Raw genomic sequence first — 22,309 nt, 5'->3', positions numbered from 1 at the left:
AGATTAGGCAACAAAACGATCTTTCTAGTCGCATAAATGGAAAAGGAAGAAGTTTTCAAGCTGTTGCCAATCAGTAGCCAAATGATGCTTATTCAGCCTATTTTCTAAAGTCATCAGCCTGGGGCTCCAGCTTTACTTGAAAGTCTGAAAGGTTGCTGCTGCGATGTAGTTTTCCAAAATTCGAGGAATGTAACCTTCGACAATAGTAATGACTCAAACTGCTTTTTTACAAGTTCAGGTATTGAGCTACAGAGGGTAAAAGAGTTGTGGAAAGGAAAGTCAAACAGACCACACTGAGGAACAGTAATCCCTAAGAGTGCTGGTGGGTTAACAAGTCAGGGTAAAACCCACTTGTCTGACTCCCTGTTTTTCACTTTGATAGCTATTTTGGCTTAAAAATAATAAAAACAGAGACAGATCATTAACTTTACTCTGAGAATATATACATTTGTAGGTATTTGGGGAAAATCTATCTATCAAAAAGCTTCAAGGAATCATTATCCATTTATATTTTTCTGCTACATTCTGAGCAAAGCACACTACACAGCATGAGAACTAGATCTTGAAAATCAAACACTAACTGTGCTAGAGAAATAAGAACAAGAGTGGTTCAATATCACTCACATTGATCATTCTTCCTTCTCCTCAGAGACTAGAATTTGTTGACTTAAGCAGGAAGCGCTTAGAACTAAGGCCTCCTTAAGACAGCTGTGTTTGACTAGGAATTATCTTACCAGCATCTAATCACTGTGGACAAGTTCTGGGTGGCATGTCAGTCCTATGATGCCTTCTCAAATTCTTGTTGAGACTGACCTTTGCTTGTCTTCCTAGTTTCTTCGCTAAGGTTTAACCACTAACATCTGGTGCTCAGGATCAATTTACCAAGGAAAAGGAATGGCAGACTCTCCCCTCACCCCAATGAAAACACCAATGGAAGGAGCAGTGGAGTAGAAGAGGCCCACAGGGCTCCTCTATCATGGTAGTGTTTGGAGAGATCCCATACCTACCACTTAGGGAATGTCTGTAGGTTATGCCATTTCTGGCTGTTGTTTTCTTACATTAAGTTCCTGGATCTCTAATATAATCAAACAGTTGCTTTCAGCATTAAAAACAAAAATGAAAACACAATGCTTCATGACAAACAGGACAAGTTCTAGATATAGGAGAAGTAAATGGTGACATGTAACACATGATTTGAGGACTATAGTAGTTTCTTGTGGCTGTGTAACAAGCTATGATAACTTTAGGGACTTACAACACAAATATATTATCTTACAGTTCTGTAGGTCAGAGGTGTAGCACGGACCTCACTGGAAAAAAAATCAAGGTGTCAGCAGGCTGTTGTCCTCTGTGGAAGGTCTTGGGGAGAATCCCTTTCCTATCCATTTGGGTTCTTGGCAGAAGTCAGCTCTTTGCACTTTTGGACCAAGGTCTCCATTCTCTTGCTGGCTCTAAACTAAGGCCACTCTCACCCTCTGGAAGCCACCACACTCTGGCTCTTGACCATCTTCTGCCATCCTGAAGGGCAGCAAGAGTGCTTCTCACATCACATTCCCCTGACCCACTTCCCTGCTTTCCTCCTTCACTTTTAAGCACTCATGTGATGAGATTGGGTCCACCTGGATAATCCAGGATAATTTGCCCCTCTCAAGGTTCTTAACCTTAATCACATCAGCAAAGCTTTTGCTCCATGTCAGGTAATGTAGTCACAGGTTCTGAGGGTTAGGGCATGGACATCTTTGAAGGACTGTTACTCTACCTATGACAGAAAGTGCTGCCTTCTTGAGAAAGATATACTTCTACAACTTGTTTGTTTGAAAAGTGAGATCTGGGACAATTGAATTTATATGAATCTCAGTTTTCTCAGCTACGAAAATTAATATAGGATATATTCCAGACATATGTTGTAGTATTAAATGTAGTAATGTGTATGAACAGCACTTAGCCCTCAAAACCTTTAAACATGTTAAAAATGCAAACCCTCTTAGTTATCACCATAGTTCTACCACATTCATTCTTCTTGCTTCATTCTATATGGAACTTATTATATTACAAATAATCATGGACCATGAGGAATAGTTCTAGAGAACAGTGAATAGAAGAAATGAATATAAGTGAAAATAAGTTGAGTAGACAAAGAAAGCTATCATTTACTTCACAGTTTTTTTGCCTTAATGCTAGAATGTATGCTTCTCCCTCTTTAAATTCCTGAGTTTAAGTCTCTAATATTTTGTTCAGAATCTTTACATCTGTGATCATTGGTCTATAATTTTCTTTTCCATTCTTAATCGTTATTTCTGGGGGTGCTGTTGGTGTTACATTTGTCAGGTTTTGGTATTAGAGTTATCCTAGCCTCTTAAAATGAGAAGGAAATTATTCATCCCTCCACGGTTTTCTGTAAGTTGTATAAGAATAGAATACTTTTTTCTTAAATGTTTGATGAAATTCACCAAATCTGGGCCCAAGATTTTACTTTGGGGGGTGGTATTTTTATTATAAAAATCTATTAAGTTAATAGTTTCAGATTTTTCACTTCAGTGTCAGTTTGGGTAGGCTTTCTTTACACAATTCTCCCATTTTATTTAAATTATATTTATTGGCATAAAATCATTCATAATATTTACTATCTTTGTAATATGTCTAAGATCTGTGGAAATATCACTGATTTGCTTCCTACTACTATGAAACAGCCTCACTAGGAGTTCTATTTTATTAATGTTTTTGAAGAACCAACTTTTGGCTTTGTAAATTTTCTCTATGGTTTGTTTTCTTTCACATAGACTTCTTTTATAATTTTTTTTCCTTCAACTTACTGTGGCTTTAATTTTCTCTTGTTTTTAAAGCTTCTTAAAGTAGAAACTCAGATTTTATTTTTTACTAGTATAGCATTTCACGTGGTAAATTTCCCTCTAAATGCGGTTTAAACTGCATCCTACAAAATTTGATGCACTGTATTTTTATTATAATTCAATTGTAAATACTTTCTAATTTCTCTTTTGATTCCTTATTTGATCAATAAATTATTTATATGTGTTGTTTTATTTCCAAATATTTGGGGGCTTTTAAAGTTATGTTACTAGTTGATTTTTTTTAACACCTTTATTGGAGTATAATTGCTTTACAATGGTGTGTTAGTTTCTGCTTTATAACAAAGTGAATCAGCTATGCATATACATATATCCCCATATCTCCTCCCTCTTGCATCTCCCTCCCACCCACCCTATCCCACCACTCTAGATGGTCACAAAGCACGGAACTGATCTCCCTGTGCTATGCGGCTGCTTCCGACTAGCTATTTTACATTTGGTAGTATATATAAGTCCATGCCATTCTCTCACTTTGTCCCAGCTTACCCTTCCCCCTCCCCGTGTCCTCAAGTCCATTCTCTACGTCTCTATCCTTATTCATGTCCTTCCCCTAGGTTCTTCAGAACCATTTTTTGTTTTTTTAGATTCCATATATATGTGTTAGCATACGGTATTTGTTTTTCTGACTTACTTCACTCTGTAAGACACACTCTATGTCCATCCACCTCACTACAAATAACTCCATTTCGTTTCCTTATATGGCTGAGTAATATTCCATTGTATATATGTGCCACATCTTCTTTATCCATTCATCTGTCAAGGGACTCAGGTTACTTCTATATCCTGGCTCTTGTAAATAGAGCTGCAATGAACATTCTGGTACATGTCTCTTTTTGAATTATGTTTTTCTCAGGGTATATCCCCAGTAGTAGGATTGCTGGGTCATATGTTAGCTCTATTTTTAGTTTTGTAAGGAACCTCCATACTGTTCTCCATAGTGGCTGTATCAATTTACATTCCCACCAACACTGCAAGAGGGTTCCCTTTTCTCCACACCCTCTCCAGCATTTATTGTTTCTAGATTTTTTGATGATGGCCATTCTGACTGGTTTGAGGTGATAACTCATTGTAGTTTTGATTTGCATTACTCTAATGATTAGTGATGTTGAGCATTCTTCCATGTGTTTGTTAGCTACCTGTATATCTTCTTTGGAGAAATGTCTATTTAGGTCTTCTGTCCATTATTGGATTGGGTTGTTTGTTTTTTTGATATTCAGCTGCATGAGCTGTTTGTATATTTTGGAGATTAATCCTTTGTCAGTTGCTTCGTTTGTGAATATTTTCTCCCATTCTGAGGGTTGTCTTTTCATCTTGTTTATGGCTTCCTTTGCTGTGAAAAGCTTTTAAGTTTCATTAGGTCCCATTTGTTTATTTTTGTTTTTATTTCCATTGGGCAAAAAGGATCTTGCTGTGATTTATGTCACAGAGTGTTCTGCCTATGTTTTCCACTAAGAATTTTATAGTGTCTGACCTTACATTTAGGTCTTTAATCCATTTTGAGTTTATTTTTGTGTATGGTGTTAGGAAGTGTTCTAATTTCATTCTTTTACATGTAGGTGTCCAGTTTTCCCAGACCCACTTATTGAAGAGGCTGTCTTTTCTCCATTTTATACTCTTGCCTCCTTTATCAAAGATAAGGTGACCATATGTGCATGGGTTTCTCTCTGGGCTTTCTATCCTGTTACATTGATCTATATTTCTATTTTTGTGCCAGTACCATACTGTCTTGATGACTGTAGCTTTGTAGTATTGTCTGAAGTCCAGGAGCCTGATTTCTCCAGGTCCATTTTTCTTTCTCAAGATTACTTTGGTTATTCAGGGTCTTTTGTGTTTCCATACAAACTGTGCAATTTTTTGTTCTAGTTCTGTGAAAAATGCCATTGGTAGTTTGATAGGGATTGCATTGAATCTGTAGATTGCTTTGGGTAGTATAGTTCATATCTTGGGGCACAAATCAAGCCTTGGTAAATTTTTTAAAAATGGAATCATATCAAGTATCTTTTCTGACCACAATGCTATGAGACTAGATATAAATTACAGGGAAAAAATCTGTAAAAAATACAAATACATGGAGGCTAAACAATACACTACTTAATAACCAAGAGATCACTGAAGAAATCAAAGAGGAAATCAAAAAATACCTAGAAACAAATGACAATGAAAACACAATGACCCAAAACCTGTGGGATGCAGCAAAAGCAATTCTAAGAGGGAAGTTTATAGCAATACAATCCTACCTCAAGAAACAAGAAACATCTCAAATAACGAATCTAACCTTACACCTAAAGCAATTAGAGAAAGAAGAAAAAAAAACCCCAATGTTAGCAGAAGGAAAGAAATCATAAAGATCAGACCAGAAATACATGAAAAAGAAATAAAGGAAACAATAGCAAATATCAATAAAACTAAAAGCTGGTTCTTTGAGAAGATAAACAAAATTGATAAACCATTAGCCAGACACATCAAGAAAAAAAGGGAGAAGACTCAAATCAATAGAATTGGAAATGAAAAAGGAGAAGTAACAACTGACACTGCAGAAATACAAAGGATCATGAGAGATTACTACAAGCAACTATATGATAATAAAATGGACAACCTGGAAGAAATGGACAAATTCTTAGAAAAGCACAACCTTCCAAGACTAACCAGGGAGAAATAGAAAATATAAACTGACCAATCACAAACACTGAAACTGAGACTGTGATTAAAAATCTTCCAACAAACAAAAGCCCAGGATCAGATGGCTTCACAGGCAAATTGTATCAAACACTTAGAGAAGAGCTAACACCTATCCTTCTCAAACTCTTCCAAAATATAGCAGAGGGAGGAACACTCCCAAACTCATTCTATGAGGCCACCATCACCTTGATACCAAAACCAGACAGATATGTCACAAAGAAAGAAAACTACAGGCCAATATCACTGATGGACACAGATGTAAAAATTCTCAACAAAATACTAGCAAACAGAATCCAACAGCACATTAAAAGGATCATATACCATGATCAAGTGGGGTTTATACCAGGAATGCAAGGATTCTTCAATATATGCAAATCAATCTGTGTGATGCACCATATTAACAAATTGAAGGATAAAAACCATATGATCAGCTCAATAGATGCAGAGAAAGCTTTTGACAAAATTCAACACCCATTTATGATAAAAACCCTCCAGAAAATAGGCACAGAGGGAATTTACCTCAACATAATAAAGGCCATATATGACAAACCCACAGCCAACATCGTCCTCAATGGTGAAAAACTGAAACCACTTCCTCTAAGATCAGGAACAAGACAAGGTTGTCCAATCTCACCACTCTTATTCAACATAGTTTTGGAAGTTTTAGCCACAGCAATCAGAGAAGAAAAAGAAATAAAAGGAATCCGAATTGTAAAAGAAGAAGTAAAGCTGTCCCTGTTTGCAGATGACATGATACTATACACAGAGAATCCTAAAGACACTACCAGAAAACTAGTAGAGCTAATCAATGAATTTGGTAAAGTAGCAGGATACAAAATTAATGCACAGAAATCTCTTGCATTCCTATACACTAATGATGAAAAATCTGAAAGAGAAATTAAGGAAACACTCCCATTTACCATTGCAACAAAAAGAAAAAATACCTAGGAATAAACCTACCTAAGGAGACAAGAGACCTGTATGCAGAAAACTGTAAGATACTGATGAAAGAAATTAAAGATCATACAAACAGATGGAGAGATATACCATGTTGTTGGATTGGAAGAATCAACACTGTGAAAATGACTAGTTGATTTTTGATTAAAACCCTTATGGGCAAAGGACATACTGTGTAAGACTTCAGTCTTTTGACATTTATTTATATTCATTTTACATCCTAGCATGTGATCCATCTTAGATAATCTTGCTTGTGCACTTGAAAATATGTATTTGGTAGAATGTCATATAATTGTCAATTGGGTCAATTTAGTTGATAATGTTCAAGTTTTACATATTCTGATTGACATTCTGTCTATTTGTTCTATAAATGTATGAGTGAACAGAATTAAAATCTGGAAGTATAATTGTGAAAATTTCCCCCTCGTTTCCTGCTATCCTTTTTTTAAAATTTTTAAAAATTTTTGGCTGTGTTATGTCTTCATTGCTGTGCGCGGGATTTCTCTAGTGTGGTGAGCGGGGGCTACTCTTTGTTGCAGTGTGTGGGCTTCTCATTGCGGTGGCTTCTCCTGTTGCCAAGCGTAGGCTCTAGGCACGCGGGCTTCAGTAGTTGTGGCACACGGTGGGCTCAGTATTTGTGGCTTGTGGGCTCTAGAGCTCAGGTTCAGTAGTTGTGGCACATGGGTTTAGTTGCTCTGCGGCATATGGGATCTTCCCAGACCAGGGCTCAAACCCATGTCCCCTGCATTGGCAGGCAGATTCTTAACTACTGTGCCACCAGGGAAGTCCTCTACTATCCTAAATTAAATAATTTCTATTTTCCCATCTTCTAGTCTACTCATCTTTTCTTAGGCAGTTGTTAATCTGCTGTCATGCTGATCCAATGAATTTTTTTTGCTTCAGGTATTTTCCATTTTGGTTCTAGAAGTTCCATTTGATTGTTTTCTATAGTTTCAATTTCTTTTCTGAGTTTTTGCATCTATTCACTCCTTATTTCTTTTTTAACCTTTTCATTCTTCAACATTGTGCTATTTCCAACATTTCAGGTATCTTGTGGTCTGTTTCTATTGACCACTTTTGTTATTGATAATGGGTCACATTAGACATTTCTTGCATGCCTAATAAATTTTTATTGTATGTGTGCAAGGAGGAAGATATAGGAGTCTAGATTATGCTGTCTTCCTTTAAACAGCATTAGATTATTTTTCTGGCAGTCAGTTAAATCACGGGTGGATCCTCTTGATTCTTTCTGATCAGTTTGATATTTAAAACCAATCTCTTTCCAATTTATCTTAGTTTGAGGACAAAGACCTTGCCTGTAGTATTTATACCAAAAATATAGCCTTTCTTGGGTATCTCCACTATAGCTGGGCCAGAAATCCAAAGTCTCCCAGACCCATGCAAACTCCCTGATTTCCATTTACCTCTCAGCACCACTGTAGCTATACTCTTCTGGGCTTCACAGAGTTTGCCCTGCCCGTGTACAGCCTGACCCTCAACCAAGGATCTACAGGTAACCTGCATGTAGACTTCCAGGCACCCTCTGCATGTTTCTTTCTTCTCTTTTTTCCTCTGTACCCTGACCCACAAATCCCAAACATATCATGATCCCCAAACTCATCTCTGCCTCCTCAACAAGATTTTTTTGCTAGAACTTTTGTATTTTTAATGAAAATTTGTACTTTTTCTCATGTGTTCAATTATTACTTATTTCTTTCAGTAAGTAAATATCGAGTGATTTCTTCATGCTGGGGATTTTTGTGGCAAATTAGACAAGGGTCTTCATCTCATGAATCTCACAATATAGCATGAGAAACAAAAATAAGGAAGCAACTGCAGCACAATAGTTTAAATGTTACCCAGTGTAGGAAGTCATATATGAAGGACACCCAACTTATTCTTGAGAGATCAGTGAAATCTTTCCAGATAAAGTGATCTCTAATTTAAACTTCAATGGGTGATACAGATTAGCCTGATGAAATTAGATTGATAAAATTGGAGTAGGAAGAGAAAATCTTTCCAATAGAAGCTAAAGAGATGTGGGAACATGGCACATGAATGGAACTCTAAGTTATTTCACTGTGCTTGGAGCTTAGAGTGTGAGAAAGAGAGTGGAAAGAGGTTAAGGGCATTGTTGGAAAATTTTCAACAGTGAAGAAACGTAATTAAGTTTGTACTCTAGAAAGATATTACTGACTAGAATGTGAATAATAACTTGGAAAGTGTTGGGGGGGGGTTAGCAGGGGAGGGAAGCAAGTGAAGCCTGGAGTCAGAGTCACCATTTAGAAGGTTTTCATAATAATCTATGTAAAATATGATCCTGGTCTGAATAAGGGTAATTCCAGATTGAATAAAAATAAAAAGACAGATGCATGATACATAAAGAAGATAAAGTTGAGAAGATTTGATTATCAATTGAGTTGAGAAGAAAATTGGGGATCCCTAAGGATGCCAGGGTTGCGGGTTAAGTTGTTGAGTGGATGGTGTCATTGTGCGGGAAACATTCTGGGAAGCTTTTGGGTGAAGATATTGAATTCAGCTGTGATGTGATTATTTTGGTGGGAAATTCAGTGAAGATGTTTACCAAATGTTGGGTGATATGAGCTTGGAGCTCAGGAAAGAGATCTGAGCCGGAGATCATTTCTGAAAATCATCAGCATGTTCATTGTGTTAAAGTGTTGAAGTGATTGCCCTGGAATTGGAATTAAAGGGAAGAAGGAAGAAGGATAAACTGAGAAGTATTTAGAAAAGCAGTAGTCAGAGATATAAGAAGAAACTCAAGAGTGTATGTGCCATAGAAAAGAATTACAGACATATTTCATCTTTGCCTGCTGTCATAGAGAGATGAAGTAATATATGGATTGGAAAAAAATTTTTTCCATGGAATATTACAGTAAGTCATTTTGGTAAAAATTATTTAAGTCAAGCGTTGAGTAGAAACCACATTCTAGTGTATGGGGAGGTAAATGAGTGAAGGGGATTAAGAGACCAACTGCAGAAAGCTTACTCAAAAGACTTTGTAAGGAGAAAGATATAGATCAGTAGCTGGAGGAATATCTGAGGTGAAGAGAAAAATTTTCTTCTAATGATTTCTTGTAATGAGATTAAAATCTTTTAATTAGATCAAAATTTAACTCAGAGAAACTTTATTGTTTTGCAAGATTGTTTGTAATGCCTTATTTTGCCTGTAGGTGCCAGCAGTATGCAAAAAGTACAGAGGGAAGTAAGGGGGAAAGGAGTTTCAGGAAAAATGTTAGAAGACGAGGATACAGGAGGATAGAGAAAGAAAAGGGAGGTAGAAGAGGCAAGAAAAGGAGAAGAATGTAAAGAACAGAATCCCAGCGAACATCACATTTAACCAGGGAACAGAAGACATTAAGCCAGGCTTAAAGTAATCGGATGGTATAAATTAGGAGGTATGGTGTCCTAGAATCCTAGGAAGAAGAATATTTCAAAAAGGAGGGGATCATTATTATCAAATGCTGCTAGGTAAGAAATCTAGACAGGACTCATGAAATTTCCTCGTGTAATAACTCACCTGTGATAGCAGAAAGAGAAATAGGTCATAACTATGAGTAGAGAACAAATCTAAAGAAAGATTGCTAAAAATCGTTTGTATCCAACTCAAATGTGAATTTCTCTGAGAAAATTTATTTATTTATTTATTTATTGGCTGTGCTGTGCAGCATGTGAGATCTTAGTTCCCCGACCAGAGGTCAAACATGTGCTCCCCGCGTTAGGAGCACAGAGTCTTAACCACTGGACTACCAGGGAAGTCCCTGAGAAAATTTACCTGAAAAATCTAGAAGGAACATTTTTACCTTTTCTCAATGCTTCTATAATGCTCTCTTCTCTATTTCAAATACCATATAACTGAACAGCTTCACTTCTCTTATCCCACAGAAATGAAAACTTACGTCTACACACACACACACACACAATCTATACATAAATGTTTATAGCATCCTTATTGATAACAGCTCCCCAAAACCTTCAACAGGAATGGTTAAACAAATCCATACCATGGAATACAACATGGCAATGAAAAGGTACAAATCACTGATATACTGATGAATCTCCAGCGGATCATGGTAGATGAAAAAAGCCACCCCAAACAATATATACTACATGATTCCACTTATACCATATTCTTGAGTTGACCAAATTACAGCAATGGAGAACAGACTATTGGTTCCTAACATTTAAGGAGGGGTTGGGTGTGGGAAAAATGTGAGTATAACAGTAAAAAGGCAACATGAGATATCCTTGTAATCATGGAAATATTCTATATCTTAACTATATCAATATCATTATCCTATTTGTGATATTTTTACTACAGTTTTACAAGATGTTATATGGGTGGAAACTGGATAAAGGGTACAGGGGCTCTGTCTCTGTTATTTCCTACAACTACATGTGAATCTATAATTTTCTCAAAGAAGTTTAATTTTTAAAAAAATACCGGGGCTTCCCTGGTGGCACAGTGGTTAAGAAGCTGCCTGCCAATGCAGAGGACACGGGTTCGAGCCCTGGTCCGGGAAGATCCCGCATGCCGCGGAGCAACTAAGCCCATGCGCTACAACTACTGAGCCTGCGCTCTAGAGCCCTCGAGCCACAAGTACTGAAGCCTGCGTGCCTAGAGCCGGTGCTGCACAACAATAGAAGCCACCACAATAAGAAGCCTGCGCACCGCAACAAACAGTAGCCCCCGCTCGCGCAACTAGAGAAAACCCAAGCGCGGCAACAAAGACCCAACGCGACCAAAAATAAATGAAAAAAAAAAAACCTATTAGCCCAAAAAAGTAGAATATCATAAATAGTTGAAAGAACCCTAGTATTAAAGTCAGATTGTCTTAGTGTTGAATCCTGAGTCTGCCGCAGTTTTAGCTATGAAACTTTACCTAACTGAGCCTAAGAAAAACGATAGTCATCAAGATCATCAACATCATCATAACCATCACCGCCCCCCCATCAAAACCCAGATAGAGTACTTGCTATACGCCAGTTTCTGTTTTAAGCGTCCTGCACATTTTGGCACATTTAATTCTCTAAACAGCTCTATCAGGTCGGTTTTATCATTATCTTAATTTTAAATATTGAGAAACTAAGACACAGAAAGGAAAAGTAATTCCCTCAGGACCACATAGTAACTAGCTGAACAAGAACTTGAACCCTGGTAGTCTTCCATAAGACTTGATACCTGCCCCTAACATTCATGGGACTCAGGAAAAAAGTAAAAATGGAGGCCCCATACTATATTTCTAAATGCTTAAGAGTTACAGATCAGGCTAATAAACTGTTAAAAATAGACATTTTGGGCTTCCCTGGTGGCGCAGTGGTTGAGAGTCCGCCTGCCGATGCAGGGGACACGGGTTCGTGCCCCGGTCCGGGAAGATCCTACATGCCGCGGAGCGGCTGGGCCCTTGAGCCACGGCCGCTGAGCCTGCGCGTCCGGAGCCTGTGCTCCGCAATGGGAGAGGCCACAACAGTGAGAGGCCCGCATACTGCAAAAAAAAAAACCACACACACACAAAAAAAACACATTTTATCCTTATATTGTGACACATGGTAGATTACGTTTGAATATAAAATTCTCAGACTCTTCCCAGTTCTACCCTATAAGCATAGCCCACCTCCCTTCACTTTCCACCCATGGTTTGGTTCCACACTGTGAGAGGCCTCTTTGCACATTTGGGTGGACACTCCAGCGTGCAAATTCAAGTCCTGTCCACACTCAAGCCTTGGGGTGTGCATTCCACTGAGACAGGTGCCTTTGGTGGATGTATCTGGGGAAGAGGACTGTGCCAATCCTGGAAACACAAAGCCTTTTTTTTTCTTTGAAGATGTTGGGGGTAGGAGTTTATTAATTAATTAATTTATTTTTGCTGTGTTGGGTCTTTGTTTCTGTGCGAGGGCTTTCTCTAGTTGTGGCAAGCAGGGGCCACTCTTCATCGCGGCGCACGGGCCTCTCACTATCGCGGCCTCTCTTGTTGCGGAGCACAGGCTCCAGATGCGCAGGCTCAGTAGTTGTGGTTCACAGGCCTAGTTGCTCCGTGGCATGTGGGATCCTCCCAGACCAGGGCTCGAACCCGTGTCCCCTGCATTAGCAGGCAGATTCTCAACCACTGTGCCACCAGGGAAGCCCCACAAAGCCTTTTAAAGGGAATTTCAGGGTCCTGAGTCCAAGAAGCATGGTCTAGAAGTTGAGAGATGATCTCCAGCTGGAATGGCTCTTTGGCTCTGTAGAATAACCCTACGACACTCACCCCAAGGAAAGGCACAGCTGAGAGAGACCCAAAGTGAGGTCCAGATTTAAGGTCCCTGTTACTCAGGTCTAAGTATGATACCAGCCTCATTTCAACAGAAATGGTACTTACCTTTCATAGTTGTGAAGATTTCAGCTAATTGTTAACATGGTTCCTCATGAGCAAGATGTGTGCTACTGCCCTGAATTAGAGGGAAGACGCTTCTTCTGCTAACACTCACAGTTGTACTTCAATATCAAGTAGCATATATTCTCAGCATCAATATATTTTAGTTAAAATATATCACTTCTTTCCTTGGTAGATGGACTGGAGACTTTTACCAGATTTCTTAAAACTGAATTCAGTGAGGAAAACATTGAATTTTGGATAGCCTGTGAAGATTTCAAGAAAAGCAAAGACCCTCAACAAATAATTCATAAAGCAAAAGCAATATATGAGAAATTTATACAGAATGATGCTCCACAAGAGGTAAAGATGATTGTAAAAATTTACATCTGTTTGAAAATTTTTTGAGAGAATATGTCTTCATCAAATCGGTACTGCCATACATTCTAACAGAAAGGTCAGAGTTTTGTTGAAACAAAAATGGTGGTTATTTACAAGCATGCCTCATGTTATTCCCTTCACTTTATTGCACTTCACATATATTTTGTTTTTTACAAATTGAAGGTTTGTGACAGCCCTGCCTTGAAAAAGTCTATCGGTGCCATTTTTCCAACAGCATTGGTTCACTTCATATCTCTATGTAACATTTAGGTAGTTCTCACAATAATTCTTACTTTTTCCATTATTATTATACTTGTTATGGTGATCTGTGATCAGTGATCTTTGATGTTTCTACTGTGACTCACTGAAGGCTCAGATGATGGTTAGCCTTTTTTCGCAATGAAGTATTTTTTAATTAAGGGATGTATGTTGTTTTTTTAGTCATAATGCTATCACACACTTAATGGATTATCATGTAAACATAATATTTTTATGCACTGGGAAACCAAAAAATTTGTGTGACTCACTTTATTGCAATATCCCCTTTACTGAGGTGGTCTGGAAGGAACCCGCAATATCTCCGAGGTCTGCCTGTATATAGATTTCTATTTACAAACAGAATGCATTATAAGATATTGCTATGGAAGGAAAGGTATAACTGAAGTTACTCCTCAGGGTATTTTATTCTAGACTAAGAGTGAACACAATTAATTGCAACATTTAGATTCGTTCATTTATCATGTTAATCACCTTAGCACAAGTAACTGCTTGTAGAAACTAAAGATTTTTGTACGTGATGAAGGTAAGAGAAATCAAGAAGTTTGCATTATGTACTATTTTAATGTTAGCTCATCTGCCTGTACAAAGTTTCATTTGCCCTGTAATTATTATCCCTACACATTAAGATGGACTAAAAGAAAATTTCATAATAGAAAGATGAGGAAAACCTAATGTGGCAATGGTTCAAGTGAAAAAACAATTGTGATTTTTTTTTTTACTGCAAGCTCAGTATGAGGTAACTGTATGAAACAACTGCTAAAATGGCTATTAAACCAGCAAATATTACTTCACTATCCTTGAATATGAATTAGAGTTTCTGTATTTTTAGTACGTGCTCAATAAATAGTGTCTTTTCACTGAAGTGTAGAACTGATAACCTGTCACTGTTAAGAGTTCTGTTTGGCTATAAATTGTTGTTGTCCACGAGGTAGCACTGCTTATGTAGATACTGTCGCACATGAAATGACAGTTATTTTCCTTGTTTCAGTATGTCTCAGTCTGTTTTGTGTTTCAATGTATTATCCTGTCTTCCCCTTACACACAAGTAAACAAAGGCGGCTGGTTATGTGGTGTTACCCACAAAGGAAAAGAAACCTGCCTGAAAACTTAGCACCATCAAAGCCGAATATATCATCAATGTTTTGATAAAAAGCATTAAAGGATTTTATATCTTTATACACACACACACACACACACACACACACGTATATATGCATATAGGCATTTTCAGCACACGTTTGCTTGTATGAAAACATCATAATATAATGAAAAGAGCACTGGGATATAGCAAAAGCCTCACATTGAAATCCCAAATATGCCCCAAACACACTGCTTGCCCTCACTCAAAATAATTGAATTTCTACAAAGTTTAGTTTCCACTTTGAAAATGAGTTGAATCTAATGATCTCTAGGACACCTAACATTACATTGTTCCATGATCCTACACCGGCAGAGACTGATAAGGACCGGGTGCAAAGGGAGAGAAGAGCCAGGTAACATGCCAACCCAGAGTGAATCACTGGATCCCTGGACCCACAACAGGAAAAGCACCAAGCATCCATGTGCTGTATGCCCCCTCCAACGTGGAGTCAGTCCTTTACTTCTGTTTCTCAAAGGTGTTTACTTAAGTAGATTGACAATAATTACACTTTTATTATTGTTATTATTATCCAGGTTAACCTTGATTTTCACACCAAAGAAATTATCACCAGGAGCATCACCCAACCCACCCTCCACAGTTTTGATGCTGCACAAAGCAGAGTGTATCAGCTCATGGAGCAAGACAGTTACACACGTTTTCTGAAATCTGACATCTATTTAGACTTGATAGAAGGAAGGCCTCAGAGACCAACAAATCTTAGAAGACGATCACGTTCTTTTACCTACGATGAATTCCAGGATGTAAAGTCAGATGTTGCCATTTGGTTATAAAGAAAATTAATTTTGCTCATTTTGCTGGCAAGCTTGTATATCTGCTTCTAAGGTATAGCGTGCTTACGTTAACAAATTGGTAAGTCTTTTAAAATAAAGTGCGTCATTTGAAATGATTTAAAAAATGCAAACCAAAATTTTTATTCTGACAATATATACTCTATCTACCAAGATATTCTGTAAAAGCTTTCATCTGACTTCATTTCATTCATAGTCAGAAAAACTTACTGCTTAATTAAAAGGCAGAAAAGAAGTAATAATGATGTTGTATAAGATTGTAAAGGTTAAACTTTTGCAAAATTTCAACAGTTTGGCCAAATATCTAGTTTGGACTTTTTTTCTAGATGTAAACTATATGATGTCCAAAGCCATGTATTTGGACAACATTTTCTATAATGATGAAGCTTTTCTCTGGCTCAGTTATAGAGAGTATAGAACCCTGGCTCAAGAATAGCAATATATCACTTCTAGTTAAAAGCCAGCAACAGGAACTTTTGGGAGGACACATTCATCTCTACAGAACTTCCAGGTCATACAGAACCTAGGCTGATAATCAAGAATGGGATCCCTATTTGTGCTCATTCCTAAGTGAGCATAGACTTACTCAGTTCTATGGAACCACTTCTGCTGGTTAAAGAAACATGACCAGATGCTGCAATAGCTCCAGGTTGGGACTGAGTGGAGCATCTTCTCATCTGTGAGAAAAACTTGCCGCTAAAAGAGTGGGCAGTCAGTCATCTGAATGATGACCAGAGGAGGTTTATCCCCAGAGTCATGAACCTTTATTTTTGGAATGAGAGGAAATAAAGAGGCAAGGAGTCCAAGGCCCTGGAAACTCAGGCACATGCCACACTGGCTCATATTCAGATAGTGTTCCTCCATGGATCATGTTCTTATTCCAAATCTCACTGAATCATTTAATACTATATTATTCAAATATGATGCTAATAAGTATGTATATCTCTAACTATAGGGAAATATTTACTTTTAGATGTGTGTTGCATTATATGTAAATGTCTGTATTTAAAATGTCATACGTTTGGCTTTGGCAAATGTTATTTTAGTTGAACTGTAAAGTATAAAACTGTAGATCACCTATAGTAATAAATATTTTTAATTTCTTCATTCATACAGTTAATGTTTATCTGACCACTAAATGCTCTCACCGATTATTGATTATCCTTCCTGTCATCAAATGAGACAGACATATTTTCTTATTTTAGAATGATATTGGAGTAGAAAGTATTAATCGAGTTATTTTGTCACTGATTTTAATGCTAAATCAACTCCCAATACTGTTGTGAATATGAAAACAAGGCAATATGCATTTCAAAGATCAACTAAGAAAATTATTTTTCTTTTTTCTTTGGCTGATTTGTATTTTCTTTTTTTGTGGTAGTCTCTTTTCAAAGAGTTTGATAGCTTTATACACAGAGTTAAGACTTTATACAAGCTGTCTGATCTCATCAGAAAAAAATCATGGACTGATTTTAACAGCATTTTTCTAGGACCGCAGATAGCTAGTATGTAGCTTTTTCATTTGTTAATACTCTTTAGAAGCACCCAATATCTTGTTTAAATTATGAAATATTCCATGAGACCCTTCAAAAACATAACAGGACTTCTTGATGAAGTTAAACCTTGACTTCAAGGAGTTTGTGTCTGTAGGGGGGATAAGTAGTCAAATACAGAAAACAAAATAAACAATTGTAGAAGTGAAAGAAGTAAAAATGTGCAGACAGTACTGAACGCTGGCTGAAGGAATTGTAGAAATATACAATGAAAGCCTGAGAGTCTTAACATCTGGGCTCCTTATCAGATGCCCGATTCTCAGAAATTCATTTAATTTCTAAGCATCCTTCCTCCACACATTCTTTTCAAGATAAGGACTCATGATTTCTAATTTCTAATTTTCTTTATGGCCCTCACATTTATGGATTCTATTGATTTATTGACCTGATATTCTCCAAAGCACCTCTTGGTTGATGCCCAAACAAGAAAAAGAGGCAAATAATTATGATTAATGAAGGAAATTTTCAGACTAAACGTTAATATGGGATATTGGTCTAAGAATAGGGAACAATTTTATTAAAAAAATTAGAAGTACATGAAAGGAAAAAAAAATCACAGGAAATATAGCTTACATTTTTTTGACCAGTCACGTATATAAATACAGAATGTCTTTAAAGAGAGACTTGGGTTGAATTAAATCATCTGAGGTGTCATAAAGCCCACAGACAAAAGTCAATACCCAGACTGTCATATTTTGTACATAACAGAAGCTCAATAAATGACCTTGGAATTAAATGGAAGCAATAGGAGGCCCTATGAGGAAAGTAGTACATATTTCAGCAAAAGGTAAAGGCTTTCCAATGTGGCATATTTTTATTTAAATCCTGGCTCTGCCACTTATCAAAAGCAATATGTTGGGAAAGCTACTTAAATATTCTGAACTTCACTTTTTCATTTGTAATATTGGAATAAAACATTTACAGTGTTCTTAAGACGATTAAATTTTAAAATATTTGTGAAGTGCCAAGTATAGATTAATTTACTTTAGTGCATGGACAGGATTATGAAAAGTATTCCCTGTATTTAAGTACCACATTTTATTTATTTATTTTTAAAATACTTTTCTGATTTTTTTTGGTGTTGTTATAAAGTTATTTATTTTGGGCTGCGTTGGGTCTTTGTTGCTGCACGTGGGCTTTCTCTAATTACGGCAAGCGGGGGCTACTCTTCATTGCGGTGTGCGGGCTTCTCATTGAGGTGGCTTCTCTTGCTGCGGAGCACGGGTTCTAGGCGCGTGGGCTTCAGTAGTTGTGGCACATGGGCTCAGTAATTGTGGTTTGCAGGCTCTAGAGCGCAGGCTCAGTAGTTGTGGCAAACGGGCTTAGCTGCTCCACGGCATGTGGGATCTTCCTGCACCAGGGCTTGAACCCGTGTCCCCTGCATTGGCAGCCAGATTCTTAACCACTGCACCACCAGGGAAGTCCCTTAAGTACCATATTTTAATTATAATATAAAATTTCTAGTAATGTCTAGGTTACAAATCAAACAAATATCCTTTGAGAAAAATGAGATTTCCAGAGTAACATATGCAGGCAGCTATTGCTCTCATGAAATCTTTTATAATTTTGCACTGCAAACAAAAGTAAATAATGACTTTTAGCTAAATGAAAAATACTGGAACATTAAAAGCTTAAATTGCTTTTAAAGACAAAGCTGAAAAAGCTTAACTTTTTGGTTATGTGCAGTGTAGCCCTTCTTTAAGAGAAAAAAAGGGGACAAAGAATACTGAAGATACACAAACACTGAAATGCTCACAGACTTAACTATATAGCATTAACTAAATTTAAACACATTAAATTTACTTTCACTGCGTCATATTAACTGGCCTTATATTTGATTGTCTCGCTCTTTAATTATCATCTGTCTTAAAATGAAAACAAAACTGAAAACCCTTGATAATTTGACAAATTTGTTCATCTACATCACCTAAAGTATTTTCCACAATGAAAATAAAAGGTAAGATAACACATCCAAATCCATTTTCTGTAACATGTTGGTTGAGTGAACAAATATTTATTGAACACTGTGTATTTGATTGGTACTGTTAGCTGTTGGGCATTCAGATATGAATCAAACAGGAGTGAAAGGCAGGGAGAAAGAAAGAAACTTCCTTCCTGGATGTTCTCTGATAAAGTTTGCATGCTACAATATGCAGCTGAAAGCCACACTTAAACAAGACAATCCTTCAAATTTATCCCAAATCGCAAATCCATCTGTGACTGATGATGCAGGTATCATTTATCTTTGGAAGCTAGGAGTTGAGTAGCTGATTTCATTTAAGAGAAAAACAGTAGACCCACTAACTTGCACAAACTTTGCTTATCTTATAAAACGAAGGCAAAACTAACCAAAAGCATACACACATATATAAACACATTATATTTAAGGTTTTTTTGTTGTTAACTTCATTTCACTGTTTTTGCCTTATAAGTCAACAAATTGTAGAAAGGGCCTCCAAAGAGTAAAAAAAGGTCCTTCAAATGGTTAAAGAAAAAAAAAAAACCCACATAACTGTAAGCTACATTTAAAAAAGTAATATCACTTGAGAAACAGTAGAGAGAAATTAACAGCAGAAGTGGTAATATATTGCATTTAATAAAATTAAAAGACAGGGCTTCCCTGGTAGCGCAGTGGTTGAGAGTCCGCCTGCCAATGCAGGGGACACGGGTTCGTGCCCCGGTCCGGGAAGATCCCACATGCCACCGAGCGGCTGGGCCCGTGAGCCATGGCCGCTGAGCCTGCGCGTCCGGAGCCTGTGCGTCCGGAGCCTGTGCTCCGCAACGGGAGAGGCCACAACAGTGAGAGGCCCGCGTACCACAAAAACAAAAACAAACAAAAAAACAAAACAAACAAAAAAATTAAAAGACAGTATTAACTGTGATTTTAAAGAATATAATCATTCTACAGAAAATCATATTTATGTGGAACTTAGCCTTCTAATTAAGTTTTCTATAGTAGAAATGCAACTTTTAGAATTAATAACCAAGGGAAATTCTTTATCATAGATTTCATAAAAACAACAGCATTATCTTTAGATAGTCTGTTTACAGTCTCATCTCTGATATCTTTACCTACTGGGAGGAAATAAGTAATAATTGTGGGGAAGATGATGATTAAAACTGTTAAATCTGGAGCTACTAAAAATATCAAAATTGTGCGTAATAGACCCTATTTACTAGAGCAAAGAACTGAATAAAAACATTTGAAAAGATTGCCATCAGTATGTGAAATCTCCAAATTATTTTCTGAACATTAAACTATTGTGACCTGCAGAGAAAATGGAATATTTAAACATGAACTCGAATGAGGGCATATCTGTATTAATGATACCAGTGATACATGTATTTAATAACCCATACTTTGGAATACCTCATGCCTAATTTATCCTTATTTAATCATACAGAGCCGCTGCAGTTCAATAAACATTTGCTGCAGCTTCACCTCGGTTCAAGTTACTGTACTGTATGGTAGGAAGGCAAAGATGAGTAACACAGTATAAAGTTTATCACTGAGGATATTACACCCCATGGTGTTCCCGTGTAGGCAAACACATAAATCAGTCATTTCAATATAACATGCAAAACATTCACATATATCTTGCTTCACCTATCTCTAAAAAATGGCAAGACAGTTTCACAATGATGTAGTAAAATACCAGAGTTATACCTTTGTGTCTTCACAATATGTCTGAGTATATTTTATGGTATAAGGTTATGTACTGAATTGCTCTTTCCAATGAAATACTTTAAAATGCTTTACTTTAAAATGCCAATCTCTGGAAACCTGAACTGATCTCATAGAATAGATAAATGGGCATTATTCACATCATAATGTGATTCATTACAGGCTCCCTTTAAGTAGGAGCTCCCAGAAATGTATTTAGGCATTATTCACAGAAAATTATTTCACATAGAGTCTTTGGAAGTAAATTTTTGGTAGAAAACTGAAAAGCAGAGTGTTAAAAGACACAGATAAATGAATATCACCCCAAAACCAGATATATGACACCTCAAACTATGAAGTAAATTCATTGAAAAATCATGGTTCAATCCATAAAATTTTATTTATCTATATTATTCATAAGCATATCTATTATGAAATGTAATATACACATTCTCTAAAAAATCATAGGATCATGAAGGAAACAGTAACTTTGCAACTTGATCCATTAATTTATTTTTGCTAGCCAAGTTCAGGTATATTTTCTTCTATTCTGTTTTTTCTTTGTTTTTTTCCTCTAGGTGGCTATTTTGCCAAGAATTTGTAAAATAAGATTTCAGGGTGATATAGATAGATAAATATATAGATAGATATGTGTATACATATATAGATATATACACACATAGTTTGATTTTTTTTTTTTTTTTTTTTTTTGCGGTACGCGGGCCTCCCACCGCTGCGGCCCCTCCCGTTGCGGGGCACAGGCTCCGGACGCGCAGGCTCAGCGGCCACGGCCCACGGGCCCAGCCGCTCCGCGGCACGCGGGATCCTCCCGGACCGGGGCACGAACCCGCATCCCCTGCATCGGCAGGCGGACTCTCAACCGCTGCGCCACCAGGGAAGCCCCATAGTTTGATTTTTAAAAGATAAATTTTTAAAGATATTTTAAAAGATAAATAATAATTATAATTATTCTTCAGTCTACTGGGTTAAGTGTATTTTCTCTGTCACTCAATTTCACTATTTTTCCCTCACTGAAGAAAGTCCTTAGGCAAATATTTGGGGTAATATAGTATGACAATATTTACACTTTGCAAAGGATTTTGATTAAAAAATTAAGGTTATAAACATCAAATAAAAAGTATTAGAGAAAAATCAATAAAATAGTAATTTGAGGGCTTTAAAAAAAGTGTGTGAAAAGAATTTTTAATCCCTGAATATTGCAAATACTGATTGTTTATTCCAGCAACCGTGAGTATCTGCCTAAAAAAAGAAAAGATATCATTTAACCTGCATTAAGACAAAGACACGATGAATGTAATAATGGCTCCTAAAAGACAGTATTTTATTACAAGTAAAACACTGTGGGATTCTCTTGAATAAGAAAAAATTAGCAAGATTTGAAATTTTCTATTCAAAGCATGACATTGTTCTGAAAAGGGGAATCCAGTTCATTATTAGGAACCTGCTTTAGACAGCAGATTTCTTAAATTTTATTTCATCACTGAACACTAGTGCTGAAAGGAGATTTAGAGATCATGTTCCATCAACATTTCACATTTTAAAAGTCAGAATAATGAAGTCATCTCTAGAATAATTTAGAGCAATAAT

General features: G+C 36.8%; 1 protein-coding gene across 1 annotated transcript in view; it reads left to right on the top strand.

Annotated features, from left to right (window-relative positions):
- Window positions 1-20,253, top strand: part of RGS18 (regulator of G protein signaling 18) — a 30,902-nt gene extending 10,649 nt beyond the window's left edge. The window contains exons 4-5 of the mRNA XM_022579215.3: window positions 13,071-13,237; window positions 15,209-20,253. Coding sequence (XP_022434923.1) covers window positions 13,071-13,237; window positions 15,209-15,466 — 425 coding nt within the window. The 3' untranslated portion in view covers window positions 15,467-20,253. The remainder of the gene's footprint in view (window positions 1-13,070; window positions 13,238-15,208) is intronic.
- Window positions 20,254-22,309: the final 2,056 nt, after the last annotated feature.

Source organism: Delphinapterus leucas, chromosome 1 (genome assembly GCF_059928025.1).
Source record: "Delphinapterus leucas isolate spDelLeu-1000000601 "Yukka" chromosome 1, BTC_Dleu_Yukka2, whole genome shotgun sequence".
NCBI classification, from domain to species: Eukaryota; Metazoa; Chordata; class Mammalia; order Artiodactyla; family Monodontidae; genus Delphinapterus; species Delphinapterus leucas.
The sequence above is the reverse complement of the archived record's forward strand: the minus strand, read 5'-3'. Positions and strand labels throughout refer to the sequence as shown.